The sequence below is a fragment of the Coffea arabica genome, chromosome 4c (assembly GCF_036785885.1).
Source record: "Coffea arabica cultivar ET-39 chromosome 4c, Coffea Arabica ET-39 HiFi, whole genome shotgun sequence".
Classification (NCBI taxonomy): domain Eukaryota; kingdom Viridiplantae; phylum Streptophyta; class Magnoliopsida; order Gentianales; family Rubiaceae; genus Coffea; species Coffea arabica.
The window spans coordinates 755,326-770,205 of record NC_092316.1 but is presented as its reverse complement, the minus strand read 5'-3'; the positions used below and the strand labels follow the sequence as shown (position 1 = coordinate 770,205).

At 45.5% G+C, this 14,880-nt stretch overlaps 2 protein-coding genes across 4 annotated transcripts; both read right to left on the bottom strand.

Annotated features, from left to right (window-relative positions):
• Positions 1 to 393: 393 nt before the first annotated feature.
• On the bottom strand, positions 394 to 2,909 carry LOC113739948 (trihelix transcription factor ASIL2-like). The gene has a single exon (XM_027267382.2). It carries the CDS (start codon positions 1,800 to 1,802, stop codon positions 615 to 617), a length of 1,188 nt encoding a protein of 395 aa, XP_027123183.1. The 5' UTR covers positions 1,803 to 2,909; the 3' UTR covers positions 394 to 614.
• A 2,868-nt stretch (positions 2,910 to 5,777) lies between these two features.
• LOC113739494 (dormancy-associated protein homolog 4) lies at positions 5,778 to 7,470 on the bottom strand. 3 transcript variants are annotated; one of them, XR_011812847.1, is made up of 4 exons: positions 6,869 to 7,438; positions 6,617 to 6,722; positions 6,085 to 6,173; positions 5,778 to 5,963 (listed from the first exon to the last, which is right to left on the bottom strand). XR_011812847.1 is itself a non-coding variant. In XM_072045183.1 (4 exons), the coding sequence occupies exons 1-4, from the start codon at positions 7,164 to 7,166 to the stop codon at positions 5,909 to 5,911; spliced, it is 582 nt and encodes a 193-aa protein (XP_071901284.1). In that variant the 5' UTR covers positions 7,167 to 7,470; the 3' UTR covers positions 5,778 to 5,908. The 3 variants fall into 3 exon arrangements, 2 of the variants coding, with proteins under 2 accessions (XP_071901284.1, XP_027122517.1); XM_072045183.1 differs by having other exon boundaries at positions 6,085 to 6,207; positions 6,869 to 7,470; XM_027266716.2 differs by having other exon boundaries at positions 5,778 to 6,173; positions 6,869 to 7,433.
• Positions 7,471 to 14,880: the final 7,410 nt, after the last annotated feature.

Below are 14,880 nucleotides of genomic sequence, written 5' to 3'. Positions count from 1 at the left end.
AGTAAAAAGCTTTTCCATCGAAATGAGGACTGCTGAACCATTGCTTTGGGAAGAAACTATGGACTTCAAAGATGCGCTCGCAGAGGTTGTACAACTAGTACTCGAGTTGAAGAATGTGAGAGTCACGGATATGAATAGCTTCCCCTAGCAGGGAAGAAAGGTATGTTCTAGTCCCAGGTTAGATGAACTTGCAAATGTTACCGGAGGCGGCCTTCCTAACTGTATACATCTGGCATGATTGAACTAGTTGCTAAGAAGGCTAATCTCTCATATGTTAAAAGAAAAGATCGACAGAATGTTTTTTCTAATTTACCCCATATGTTCATTGCAATGACCGTTCAGAAACACGAAATGCATTTTCTGTGAGCTGGCAAATGCACGAAAGAAAAGCGATTGATGAATCTTCAGTTGGGCATTTAATAACTTGTGTAATGGAGCATTGTGCTCTAACATAGAGTGAATTCTTGAAACTGGTTACAGAGAGGAAAGAAAGAAATGAGGATAGAAACTAGCAATTGCCTTGATACAGACACAAATTTCTATTCAACAACATGGGTGCTTCACCCGGAGATTCAACCCAATCTAACTTGAGTAAATCTAAGTTATATATTCTTCTAGTTACTGCTATCACTATGGTGGTTGTTAGTGTGGATGGTGGCATTGATGTTATTACTGCTGTGATGGTGGTGGTTATTGTTCCCAACTCTCCTACTACTACTGGTCTTGAGCTGTGAGAGCTCCAATTGCGTTTTCATGAAGAACTGCATTCTCTGCAATTCCAGCTCTTTGGCAAACTTCATCCTCTGCTTTTCCATGTCCACCAGCTGCTGCAGCTTCGAGCTCTCAGCTTGCTCGTAAGCTTCCCCAAATTTAAGTATAGCTCGAGTCAGCTCCCTCACTGAATTCCCCCAATTCTTCCCCACAACAACACTTGCTTTATCTGCACCTCCCTCTCTCCCCCTGTTCGTTCCAGGCCCAGCAGGCTTTACTCCTCCTCCCAAATTCATCAGCTCCCGCTGATTCCTCGGCCTCTTCCTTTCGTACGTTGCAGGTGGAAAATCATCAGCCGAGTCAGGCGAACCATCGGGCTCGGACTCCTCATCCGAATCCACCGCAGGAGGAGGGGGAGGCCGTTTCCGGAACTGCTGCTTCTGCTTCTGAAGGTGCTGTTGTGGAAATTTCTCTTGCTGCTGCCTCAGCTGAGGAGCTGATCTAACTCCCATCGGGATTCCCATAGGAACTACCCTTTGGCTTCCGGAGTAGGACGGCCCTGCCCCCGCGCCACCCCCGGAAGCCAGTACGGAGGAGTTAAGCTTAGCAGAAGGTCCAATAAGCTGATCAAGCCTCTCAAAGAAGGGCCACTTACTGGGGCCACCACCGGCGGCGATCTTGGCCTTCTCCAGCTTGTACTTCTTCTTGACGGTATCAATCCGGTTCTTACACTGAATATCAGTTTTAGGGGCTTTGGTGTAGTCTTCGCGGCTGCTGACGATATCAGCGACATCCTTCCAGTGCTTCTGCTTAAGATTCCCCCGGCTGAGCTCTAGATACCTTTCTCCCCAGGCGTCAATTAGCACCCCGGTGGCCCCTTCGCTCCAGCAATCCTCCCTCCCACCACCTCCACTATTTCCAGTAGGCTTCGTCTGCTGCTGATGTTGTTGTATGGGTAACGCCAGAGTTAGCGTGTTCTGAGAAGGCGGAACAGCAGCCACCGTCACCGTTATCCTGCCGTTGGGACGCGGTGACACCGGAGATCCGGTACCTCCCGATGGATGTGACTGAGTTTCTTCGTCGTCTTCCATGCCGGAGGTCGAAATCTCGCAGCGATCTAGAGGGAGAGAGAGAGAGAGAGAGAGAGAGAGTGTGTGTGTGTGTGTGGGCGAAGGCGTCAGAGGGAGGGGAACAAGTGCGTGACTGTGCGAGAGAGAGAGAGAGAGAGAAGGGAAAGGAGAAAGAGGGGGTTTGGTTATTTAGGGCTTATTGTAGGTTTTAGAGAGAGGTTGACCGGCGGAAATTAATGACCGGGGAGGGGGGACGTTGTTTTAAGGCTGACGACTTTGCAACGGATGTAGGAGTAGGTTAAAAATTGCAGGAAAAGAGACCGGGAACGGGGGAAGCAAAAAAATTGCAAGCACGCAAATTGGGCTTCTATTTTTTTTTTTTAAAGTGTTTTGGGATTTTATCGGTTGACGGAAAAGAACGAGTTGGAAGGGGAGGAGGGTGACGGCGTCGGTAAAATGAATGAAGGAAGGGGGTGGGACACGTGGAGGGAGAAAAAGGGGATGGTCCGAATACTTGTTCGGATGTTATTGGGTTGGTTACTGGGAGACCGGTCATCGGCGTGATGAAATGATGCCTCATCAGTCTCCTCCACAGCCAGCCCCATCATAGTCGTACTATTATTACTACTACGACGACCACTAGAGCCCTTCGCCTCCTCTCTTAGTCTTGGCAACTACTACTGCCGGCTGGCTTGGTGGACCTTTTCCCCTGTTTTTGTCTGCTTATCTCTATCCTCCCTCTGCCATTTCTGATTTTTTCCCCTTTTTTCCTTTCTTTTTCTTTTTTCTGAAGGCAGGCACGGCGTTAATCGGTTGCAGGCACTTAAGCACTACTACTACTACTACTAATACGCTTCTCTTTTTCTTTCACCAACTGGACTTTGCTTCTTCATCTTTGTGTCCGTTTTCAGGAGAGAGTTGTTCTTGGTTGGTGGAAGCTGTCTGTGGAGAATACTTGGAAGCCAAAGGGCTCTCTCTCTCTCTCTCTCTATACAAGACTAGAACAACTACAAATGGTAAAATCCCGGCAACTGATGATACCAGCGGCCATTCCGATGAATTCGATTAATCAATCAAGGGTCTGTAGGGAAAAGTGGATAGGTTCGCTACATCAGCTTTCATTGAGCACCAAAATCTAAATGCAAGCCAATTCAATGCTAGTACCAGACTCCTCTCGCTATAAATCCTTACCATCTACTCACGTACCACTATTTGCTTACTAGCAATTATTATTATTATTACTACTATATATTTTTGGCCTAAGGACACCTTAATTTCACTCAAATTCACGTGCTCGAGTATCATAATAAATTCACACATTATATGATTCTTCAAAAAAATTCAGACGGGTGCGTAGTGTATTCGTTTGGTTCGGTGGTGGTTTTGTCCCCATCAGTTCTCCGTAGGTTTAGTTGAGCCTCCCTCTAGTTAGATTAGGATAGAATAGGAGTATGGATGATAATTGATTAAAAAAAAAAAAAAAAACCTGCCAAGAAACAATTGAGGAGAAAATTATTGGCCGGACTCGAACCCTCTCACCGTTCTGTCTAAACGGAGCTTAACGGCTTACCTGGCGGCAACGGCCCCGGTGCTCTGCTACCGCGTGTGCTGATGTTGTAGCATGGCTTGGTACCACAAATTGGTGAGCAAAAATTGGGGACGATAATTAATCTCGCTTACACGTGTTGTTGACGATAGTGAATTTGGATACATAAACATTACTTAGAATTTAAATTTTACCATGCAACGTCTATCCAATTTTGCTAGCAGCGTATAAAATATTAATCTTTAATATTTTTTATTGAGAAAAATAAAAAGAAGCCAGTGTAAACTCTTTCTTCTTCTTCTTCTTTTTTCGCGCATTCCTTGGGATAAAAATAGTAAAGCAATCAATTCGACATTGTGAAAATGCAAGTTGGTTTAAGACTGAACAATTCTCGAATGGGGTTTGATGATGAAGTGCAAGCTGTCGAAGGGCCAAACGATTCAAGTATCAACATTCCGTTCAATATTAATTTGGACCTCACAAATACATAGAAGGAGATTGAGCATTGCATGTTGCTCCAAGCTGAAGAAGAAGGGACTTAATAGATCCGCCCCATAGATTGGGCCGCAGCGCGCTTCCGTGAAGCGTTTCATTTCAATTTTCTTAGTTCAATCTCTGCCCACAATCCCTTCACGGATTCGAGTCAAATAACTAAGGTTTTTTCTCTCTAATTGGCGTTCTATTAATTAGGATATTTTATTTAGTTACTTAATTGTTGGTTATTAGAAATAAATGGCTAGCTGTATAAGTTACTTGGACCACTAGATTAGTAATTCTAATGGAATAAATGATGTAATTCATGTTTGATTCGAATTTAGACTAGTTTAGATATCTTGATTATAAATAACTTTACTCTAACCTTGTAATAGTGGTTCGTTAGACAAATTTCGGCAAATAATGAGAGCTTTCTCTTGGTTTTATTGAAAACTTTTCTCCAATACTTTAGAATTAATTTTAAGCATTTAAATCAACATGTTCGCAAATGCGAAAATTAGAAAGGTATTTAGTACAAACTTGAGTATCAACATCGAGATTTGAACTTGTGAAATCGGAGTTTCGTTTTCAGTGGCCGGAGGAGGGTTCGTGTTAGGGTTGGAGCGAAATCAATTGATTTTTTTTTCTAAAAAGTGCATTTGTAAAATGGGATGCTGATATTAGCGGTGGTCGCACAGAGCGACTGTCTGAAGCCGAAGGGGATGAAAACGTGGCGGTGCTGGCTTTTGGGGATCAGACGATGGCGATGATGATGTCAGCAGGAGTCCAGAAACAAAAGAGGGCGGACACCTTCTCACGGGGTGTCCCAATCATCAGCTAGTAAAATGGATAAATCAAAGAAGCAGTGGCGTGGATGTGTTGGTGGCTTAGCAGACGTTCATTTTTAAAGGTAGTACTGCATTCCTCAGGTGAGAGTAATGGGCTCATGGCTTTGGGCTTCAAGTTTAAAAGCCCTTGCAAAAGCTGAGAGAAATCCAAGAGTCTTCCCCACCATTTCCACTCCGATTGTTCTAACATCACAAAGAACAGGGTAGTTTGATTTCATATGCAAGTACAACGGCTCTAGTACGTTTTCTGGGTCCGGAAGAAATTCATTCATGTTCAGCCTTAACGTACGTTAATATTTGCAATTAAACCTTCTCTCTCTTTTTTTTTTTTTAACTCAGAATATACCTCGATTCGAACTCTTAGGATACGAGCCGGCACATCAAACCGGTGAAATGTGCCACAGCCCCACGCAGCGATTCCAGACGAGTCACGGGAGTTCAAATCCAAGATAACATTCGAACCCGTGACCACAAGGATCTTTAAGACCCGCTTACCGCTGAATTGTTCAGCCACGTGAGAGCAATTAAACCTTCTTCGTTGACCGAAGCTGTGTGTATGTTTGCTTCGTGTTACTGGAAGGCATACAGCTTTCTTCCACGGCCTCATTGGCAAAAATGTTTAGGATCCCAGTGACAAAGACAGGACAGGACATGCATGCGTGCGTCACGCTTTAATTTCTTCGTGATATAACTCTCACTTTCAGTGTTGAAAGTAGCTATATATAGAACAAATTTTTATGAATCCGACGACGCGTAACATGTAAGTGCAGTGATTTGATCCTTACATTTTCTTTTGCCGATCGCTAAAGAGCAGACATTCTCTGGTGACGGCCAGGTCAAATTTAATACGTACGCATCAATCTAGCAAAGTTATTGATGATAACTTTGACAAATCTAAATGATAGAAGAAGTTTAACCATTGCATTTCGAGACTCTCTCTCGATCGAAGATATTGCAATTGCAGCAGCTGCCATCACCAGAAAGTGAATAAGCTCAGCTTGGGTCGAACCTTAATTCTTTTAAAATTGGGAAGCTTTCCATTTTTTTTTCTTTTATTTTGATTCAACCTAAATATCGGGTGACATCAAAATATGCTCGTCTCTAGATCGATAACACCCATCCAAAGTGTTTGTAAAACAGGCAGATAGCTGCATCCGTATCATCCGGTGCAGAAATTTCATTGATTAGCGAGCACAACTCAAACAAGATACATGCGTAACTAGAGCCATGCTCTATGTACAGAAAAGTCAACAAAAACACTAGTAGAAAACCAACCAACCGGTCCAACCCCCTCGCTCTAACCATGCTGCTGTCCTATATTTACAATCATATATACACACACACACACCATGAGATAGAGATATGATAAAAGAAACTTTTGGTTTATTTTAGTAGTATATACTTTGGGGGGACGTATGTACAAAAAGGAATTTGCCTTGGCGGGTGTAGCTGGCATCTAATTTCCCAGACAAAAATGGTCACCTCTCGCTTCTCTATTAACGATCCAAAGCGCTTAGTACAATCCTGCAGTTGTATCATTACACCACGCGTGAGAATCCTGAAACCTTACAGGTAATTACATTAGCATACTGGAAAAACGTTTAGCCACCCCCCCCCCCCCCTCTTTTTCCTTTTTTTTTTTTCCTCAAATGAATCCAGCTTTGATGTTGATTGCAATACAGATAAATTGATACCAGAAAATTATTATCCCATTTCTTTAACCGCACTAAAGAATTATCACTATATTAGCATCGTGTGATCGATATTCGATCGTACAACAGAAGAAGACAAAATATACCTCTCCGTGTACTCCTTTTTTTGTTGTTTTTTTTTTTGTTGGGGGGGGGGGGGGGGGGGAGGGGGGGGAAGGAGGAGGGAGTTTGAAAAAATAACAAAATTGTTGCAACGAGATCATGCATAACTAAAGTCAAATGAAAAACCAAAAAGGTGACGGAGAAGAAAATCACCAATCGTAGCCCGCCGGGCTTTTTGGCTCCCCTGGTTGTAAGGCTGCCGAATTGGATTTTCTCCTCGTCAACTTCTTAAAATTTCCACCATGACCAGGAGCAGTCGCTACACCACACCCAACCGGAGGCCCAAAAAAAAAAAAGAAAAGAAAAGAAATGAAGAGAAGCAGCAGAAAGGTTTCAAGACGAGAACAACACAAATCGTTTAAAGAAAAACACCTCTGAATCCCGAGTCGCATGCAAAAGACTTACGTGAAAGTGGAGAAGTTGGGGTGGTAGAAGCAGAAGCAGCGGGAGAAGAAGGGACGGAGCCGGAATCAGGGGTAGCAGAGGCATATCGCATGGTAGGAGAGTTGCCACGGAGGATAGTAATGCTCCGTGAAACAGGGATCAGATGATCATCCACTGATCCCATCATCATGGTAGCTGGAGCAGCTGGTGCAGATGGACGAGCGCCAGAAAAGGAATTGTACTTGCGGAGTTTGCCAAGCCCGGATTCAGGTGTTGGCCCGGCAAGCGTTTCGTCCCAGAGCTTGTGGAGGAAACCCATGTGCTTTTACGGATATTTTTAGTACTGTTTCTTTTGTAACAACCGAAATAGGGTGATGCTATGTCCTGGGTTTAGCAGCACTAATACGTTGGTGACACCAAACGATATACGACTGTTACAAAGAGGAAAGAAAATGGTGTGTTTTCTTTAAATTTTTTTTCTTTTATGCTTAAAAGCTAAAAGCAGGAAGGAACTGTTCGGAAGTTCTAGGCTTCTTATAGAAGAGAAGAGAAGAGAAGAGAAGAGAAGAGGAGGAGAGCGTAACAGAGAAAGTTGGATAAGATTGGCTGGTATGGCTTTGGGTAAGTGGGTGGCTCCGGCTAATATGGCTTGGTTTGAAGCCATTGATTTCTTAATTAATGGAGGTCTGAGCTCCAATGTGAAGCGGAATTAGGTACGGTAGCTAATTATCAAGTCGAGTGATAAAATTCAGGCTCTCCCCTTACCTTTAATAACAAATGATAATAATAATAAGATTCTCTGTCCATCATTCAAATCTCAACGGCTTCGAGGGAATCAATAATACTTTGTTCATGGCTTCTATTAGGTAGGACATAAATGTGTGGTCGGTGCCCATAATATTTATGAACGTTTAAAATCACAAGTTCATATATTTTATTGTTCTTTATCATATTTTTCTTTTGAAGCCCAACCTCAGAAGAGTGTAATCCACACAAACAAAGGCAATTAAAACTTGTAGAACCAAAAAAAAAAAATATATATATATATATATCAAAAAATTATAGTAGGAAATAAATTTCATAAAATCAATATATATGTGGAGCCAAATTACACACATAAAATTATGTGTGAAATTTTTTAATAAAATATTAATTCCTAAATAATAAATTATCGCAACTTGATTCCAATACAATTACTGATACTTTAACTTAATTAGCACGTTGCCATATAATAATATGAAATTTTTTTTTTTTTTTTTTGCATCTTGAGTTAATATGCAAACTTAATTGCAGCGAAAATAGAATGACTAGTGTGAAAATTAATAAGAGATTACTTAAATTAGACGTTAGATAGACTTCTTGCATGTGAAGCATAAGTGCGAGATTAGTGACACCAATCATTGGTTTAATTTTTAAGCATTTGTGCATGTTCGCATTAGACTTTCATATTCAATAACAGAAATAGGCTGCTAGTAGCAAAAATGTAAAATATGATGGACTGGGTAAGAAATAAGACATAGTGAAAATTTTAGTAGCACAAGTGAGTATTGAGGGAAATTCAGCTGTTTAGCCGCTAGTGGAGCTATGTGGAATGAGTCAGTTCGAAGCCACGAGTAGTGTAGTGTTAGTGTACTAGGTGTAGTGTAGTGAGATGAGAATCGAGATGAGAGGTAAAAAGCAGGCGGGGATGGTTCCTTGAGTCATTCATTCAACCGATTTTCGGAGCAGAAAAAGATGGAGACAGGGGACGGTGACTCGGTCATATCCTTCCAAATTCCACAGGCTGGCCCCGCCATTTTCTTTCTTCCATCTTTTTTAACTTCTTCACTGCAACACGCCAATCTCGTCATCACTCATCATCAGATAAGGTTGGGTTCGGTTCAAGCGTAAATTACCTATTTTTCCTTGAGAAATTTGAGCTCCATGGGACCCGGCCCATGCTTGATGGTCACTTCGGAGATAGTAACGTACTACTCTATCGCCCTTTCCCTCCCCGTTTTTCTCTATCTCACATCGATTGTGAGTGACGTGTACGTCCTACTTAAGATCTTCAATATAACCTGAAAATCGATATGCCTTTTGAATTGGACTGTGAATTTTTCATAGATAATATGTGCGTGTGTTGTTTACGATTGTTGGTGAGTACTACTCTAGTTCATTCACAAGGATTTGTGCATCCTCAATCAATTTCCCTTTCCTTCGACCTCTTTTTGTTTGTCATGCGAGTAAAGTTTTCCAAGTACTCGCTTTAAAATAAGTCACTAGTACTCGCATCATTTATTTTACGTTTGCGATTAATCTTGTTTGAATTGTTTTGATTTTCTTACGAGATTGAAGTTTTTCTCTCCCAATGTAGTTCTTTTTATTTTCATGGATTTCAAAGTCGAAACCTCGTGATCAATGGACGTAAGCTCCTTCCATTTGCACTAACATTTGAAAAAAAAAAAAAAAGGTTTCCTAAATACGTACTGCTAAACACGGATCAAGATCAAGGTATCACTCTTTATTCACGCATTTAGATGCGATAAAGAGTTTGATTACACGCCATTTTTTCTCTCCTGCTTTCTCTTCTTCAAATAATCACCCTCGATTGCATCTCTGCATTTTGTGACAAAATCAAAGCGCATGTCCCCTAGTTGTTTTTTTTATTATTATTATTTTAACAAGCAAACAAATATATAGGGCGTACGCATGGACGTGCGAACTATTAACAACTTCGATTTGCAGAATCATTTTGAAGCAATTGAGACGGATCCCATGTTCCAGTTAACAAAAAGGTCTTCATTCCCTATGGTCTCGTGCATTGCCATTCCCCATTTGTGTGTGCGTAAAGGATGGTATAGATCAGCTATTAAAAGGGTGAGCCAAACGGGTTATTATAGCAAGAATCAGCACAGTCGGTGAGACGTGATTTCTTCGGGGTGATTTCTTCGGTGGCCGGCCCAAATCTAAATTATCCCAAGTTTATATTCCGCCATCCTCTACTTAGGCTATGAGTGTACCAATCAGTCCTGGCAAAACATAAAGACTCGACTTCTGGAAGGTAGTCCGACTTCAATCGTACAACTGTCGTGTTTTGTCCTCAAATGTGCAACGTGAAACCTAATATCATAGCGAATTTGACTGCATTGAACCAAATTTGATAGCCCATTTTGCAGAAATCCCAATTCCCAACTCAACTTTGTCGAGACGCTGCTCTGCTGCTGCCTGTAAGCTGTAACCAATTGATTGCATTGAACATTTGAACATTCGTGCCCTCCCATTGTCTTTTTACGGATCGTTGTCCCCCCAAATCTCCATCAATGCTTCCAATTATTGCTTTTAGGGAGGCGAAACTTTTCTTTCTTTTCTTTTTTCTACCGCTTTATCTTCTTAGAGAAATTGCTACTGAAGCAGGAAGCCTGAATCAACCACCCCTACTGATATTATGACTTGACCATTTCTGGAAACTTAATCAATCACCATCTACTGCCATCATTTTATAAAGGGGATTGATTACCACCAGCATTTTGTGACTCTTGCTCCCTCCTGATCAGCGTAATTTCTGTTAGTATTTGGTTGGTAAATGTCCACGGCACGCAACAAGCCTTTGAACCTTGTTGCAGGAAAACTGGCAAAGCTGGATGAGGAGGTGATTTTTGGTTGGTACCTAGACCGACCTGGATCAGTCCTCTCTAAGATGAAATGAGGTGAACTCCTGTGTCCGAAGTGAACCTCGGTGTCCGAAGTGAGTGGCGGGGCTTCTCCCCTGGGATCACTCCGACGATCAAGTTAGTATGAGAACGAGAATAATGAGAATATGAGTTAATGAACAGTGTAGGCTTACTTGTTGGGAGTGTGTCTGGGGTATTTATAGAGGGAGAGTAGAGGACAGAGCGGAGGGCTTATGCTGGTGGGACCCACCCTCTGGTCATTACGGCTCTGTCCCGTGTCAGGAGGTTTGACTCTGACACTGTAGCTGCCTGAGCATGATGACGGGGTGTATTGTGCAGGTGCCATTAAGTGCTTCCAGTGCTTTTCAGATAAAGCACTGGTCCTGGGTGATGTCAGGTGGTTTGACATCATCAGCGTGCAGCTGAGGTGGGGGTGCCGAGGTCGGCTACACAGTAGGCTAGGGAAACGGCCGAGGCCGAGCTCAGGGGTGATGCCCGGGACACGGATGAGCTCTGATGAGGGACGAGGTGAGTTCACCTCGGCCACTCGGGATGGCCGAGGTGAGCATCCTCAATAAGCCCCCCAAGCCTCGGATGCTCCGAGCAAGGGAGGTGCCGAGGCTTCCTTGTGCTGAAGTCCTGAATAGTCGAGGTCCCGAAACTGCCCCGGAAGATGCGGAGACGTGACACGTGGGCGAGTCATTTGACAGGACGTGGAGGGTCGGTTGACACGCAACCGTCATGTCGTGAAGTAGTGGGACGTTTCGTGATGATGGGGTGTCAGTCGAAAGGACGGGTCATTAATGAAGAGAGAGAGTGCCACGGCGTTTTGAATTCGAATGTGGTCGTCTTTTCGTATTCTTGTCACCTCTTCGGATTCTAGCCATCCCCTATAAATAGGGGGTCCTTTTCACCACATGGCCCATCATTTTCTTCTTCTGCCCGCGACTTGCAAAATTTGCGAGCGTTGCCGAGATCAATCCTGCCAGCCGAAGTCACAGCCGAAGTCATCCACTTCGTCCAGTTCGGTATACAATAGTAAGTATCCCTTTTCCTTCTTATCTTGTCTTTCACACATGGCTAAAACCGCGAAGACCCGTAAGGAAACCGTGTCACCGAACTACCAGGCCGAGGTGAGGCCAGATCCTGAAGAAGAAGCGACGACGTCCAGCTCGGAGGGGTCGACACCGAGTTCAGAGGGGTCGACCGAGGTGAGGGTCGGAGAGACAGCCTCAGAGTTGGAGTCGTCCGAGATGAGTGAGGGTGGTTCCGAGGTCGAATACAATACCGAGCTCGGGACCGAGATACCCCATGACGAGGGTGTTCCGGGGCCAGTTGCTCCAGTGGACGCAGCCGACATCGACTTCGGCCAGATGCCGAAGTTTAGGAGTCGCGTAGGAAGAGATAGGGCCGTGAAGGTGGTAGACAAGTACCCCTTCCGGCCGTGGTACGAAATTTTGCCGCCCGAGGTGGATGACACAGCCGCGAAACCCCCCTTTGGCATGGTGGCCGTCTACGTTCAACAGCTGGAGGCCGGGCTGAGGATGCCGACGTCGAGGTTCCTCCGGGACTTACTGCGTCACTTCCAGGTGAGAATCACCCAACTCACCCCGAATGCGATCCGCATCATTGTGGGGTTTGAAATGCTGTGCCGACATCAGGAGGTGACTCCCTCCGTCGATCTCTTCCGCCGATGCTACACCCTCAAGGCGCACGCGACGGATAAGGGATGGTTTTATGTTGGCAACCGGAACAATGCCATCCCGAAGTTGGTGATCGGTGCTCCGAGCTCGATCAAGAACTGAAAGCGCGACTACTTCTTCGTGTCCGGAGTGGACTTTCCGAGGGGTTTTTGGTGGAGGCCAATTAAGGCGAAGGCCGACCCCTCTGCGGGAGATGCCGAAGAGGAGTCCTTCCAGAAGCTGATGAAGTCGGGACTTCGGCTGTTCAGCCATGACTACCCCGAAGCCGTGCTCGTGGATGGGGGGATAAGTCGAGCCGTGATCAATACTGCCAAAGCTCCCTTCTTTTCCACTGAACTTAAGAAGCCTTGTAATTTTTCTTTCGTAGCTTTGCTTTCACTTCGGTTAAGGCATATGATAATATTTGCTTCTTGTGCAGTGACTAAACTGTCCGACCTCGTCGTCTCTGGCTCGTCCGAAGTGGCCAAGAGGCCGAAGAGGAAGGGTACTGACGAGACATCGGCACTTCCGCCGAAGAAGAAGAAAGCACAAGGACAGGCTGCCAAGACCCCGGCGGCTACAAGCACTCCCACCAAGGTCGGCCAGAGCAGCTCGGCCACTGCGGCTACTGGGTCCACTTCGTCCGTGCCAGAGAGAGTGCCTCTCGGAGTCGTTACGGCACTCCCACCTCCTCAGGGCCGAGGCAAGCAGCTGAAGGCCCCGGCCAATCCAGTCTCGGGGACTTCGCTATGGAATCGTTTCCATAGCCCCCCAGTGTTTCCCGGGGAGGAGAAGACGCACTCCGGCAATCATTGGTGTCCGAACTGGAAAGTTTCGGTCAACGACCGGTGCCAGCATCCTCGAGTTGCACAGGAGCTAGTAATGCACTCCACTCTGCCAAGGGATTTGGAGTTCATGAAAAAACTGAGCCCGGCCGAGCTGGTTCAAAGTCTGATGGTGACCACGGCTTCCAACTCAGCTTTTGCGGCCGAGATGGCTCACAGATACTGTGCTCTAGTCGAGGAGCAGGACACCGGCAAGCTGCAGATTCAGATCTCCAAGTTGGAGAAACAACTGGCGGTGTCCGAATCCGAGAAGTCGGAGCTTCAGAGGCAACTTCAAGAGGCTGAAGCTAAGGGTGAGGAGGCCGAGGCTACGATGAATAGTCTTAGATCAGCCCTCGAGGAGGAGCAGAAAAGGGGAGACGAAGTGAAGAAGTCCCACGCACAAGCTCTCGAGGGTGCTGGAGCCTCGGCTGTGGACGCGTTTCGGAGGTCCGATGCCTTCATCAAGGACCTCGGCCAACTGCTTACGCCTAACTTCATGTTTGGCTTCACATCGGCCATTGACGAGGCCGCAGCTCACCTCTCCTCCGAAGCCTTGGAGTCTTTGAAAAGTCATGCCAGCTACAATGAAAACTCCAAGGAGTTATGTGATCGGATGGCCGAAGGCATTCAGGCAGGAAGGAACTTGGCCGAAGTCCAAGTCGAGTTCAACAAGTGGCTGTCCGAACTCGACGACGTGTTCGAGGAGGTGGAAGTAGAGGAAGCTGAGGGAGACGAAGTCGGGGGGGACGAAGTCGGAGGGGACATCGGCAAAGAACCTGGAGATGAACACCCCGGCGGAAAAGAGGTCGAAGAGAAGGCTGCCCAGGAGGGAGCCAAGACCGGGGATGGAGCCGAGAAGGGGGTCTAGGCTCAGGCTTTAGGGGGTGACCGAGGTGGAGAGTGCTTAGTAGCATTCGGACCTCAGCCTTGTATTTTTGTAGCACTCTTTTCTATTGAATGAAAGCCTTTTTCTTCTCATCTCAGCGTTTTTTGTTTCTTGCTTTGATTTCATCCCTTGTTTGTCCCCCTTATTTTTTAATAACGGATGCTGGGCATCATATTGTTGAAAAATAACTAAATAGCTAAAGTCAACTTTGATGAAATAACTGAATGAAGTCACAACTTCAAGCATAATACAACCTAAGGTTCTCGGCGTGCCAAGATCTCGGCACTAATGAGCCATCTCGGTAACTCAGTTTACAATACCCCTTAGGGTCAGATTCCACAATTCGGTAAGGGCCTTCCCATTTCGGGCATAATTTCCCTTGCGGTTCAGCTCGGCTGACTGAATTTTTTCTGAGAATTAGGTCTCCAGGACGGAATCTACGATGTCTGACACGGGCATTGTAATAGTGTGCCAGTGTGTTCTTGTATGAAGCTATCCGGGCTGAGGCGAGGTCCCTTCGTTCTTCGACGAGGTCGAGGTCCAGCAACCTCTCTTCGTCGTTCACCTCGGCGGCATAGGCTGCCAGCCGAGGGCTGGGGGTAAGGATCTCAGCCGGGATGACAGCCTCGGCACCGTAGGTCAGGGAGAATGGGGTCTCTTGCGTCGCTGACCTCGGCGTGGTCCGATACGACCACAAGACACTGGGGAGTTCCTCCACCCAAGATGACCCACCTCGGTGTAGTCGGGTCCTGAGACCATGCAGGAGAGTTCGGTTGAAGTTTTCTGCTTGACCATTGACCTGAGGGTGGCCTACCGAAGTGAAGTGTTGTTTGATGTCGAGGTTTTCGCACCAAGTCTTGAACGGGTTCTCTGCAAATTGTCTCCCATTGTCCGAAATGATGATCTGAGGTATGCCGAAGCGGCAGACAATGCATTTCCAAAAGAACTTTTGAATGGTCAGCCCCGAAATGGTCCGAAGTGGCTC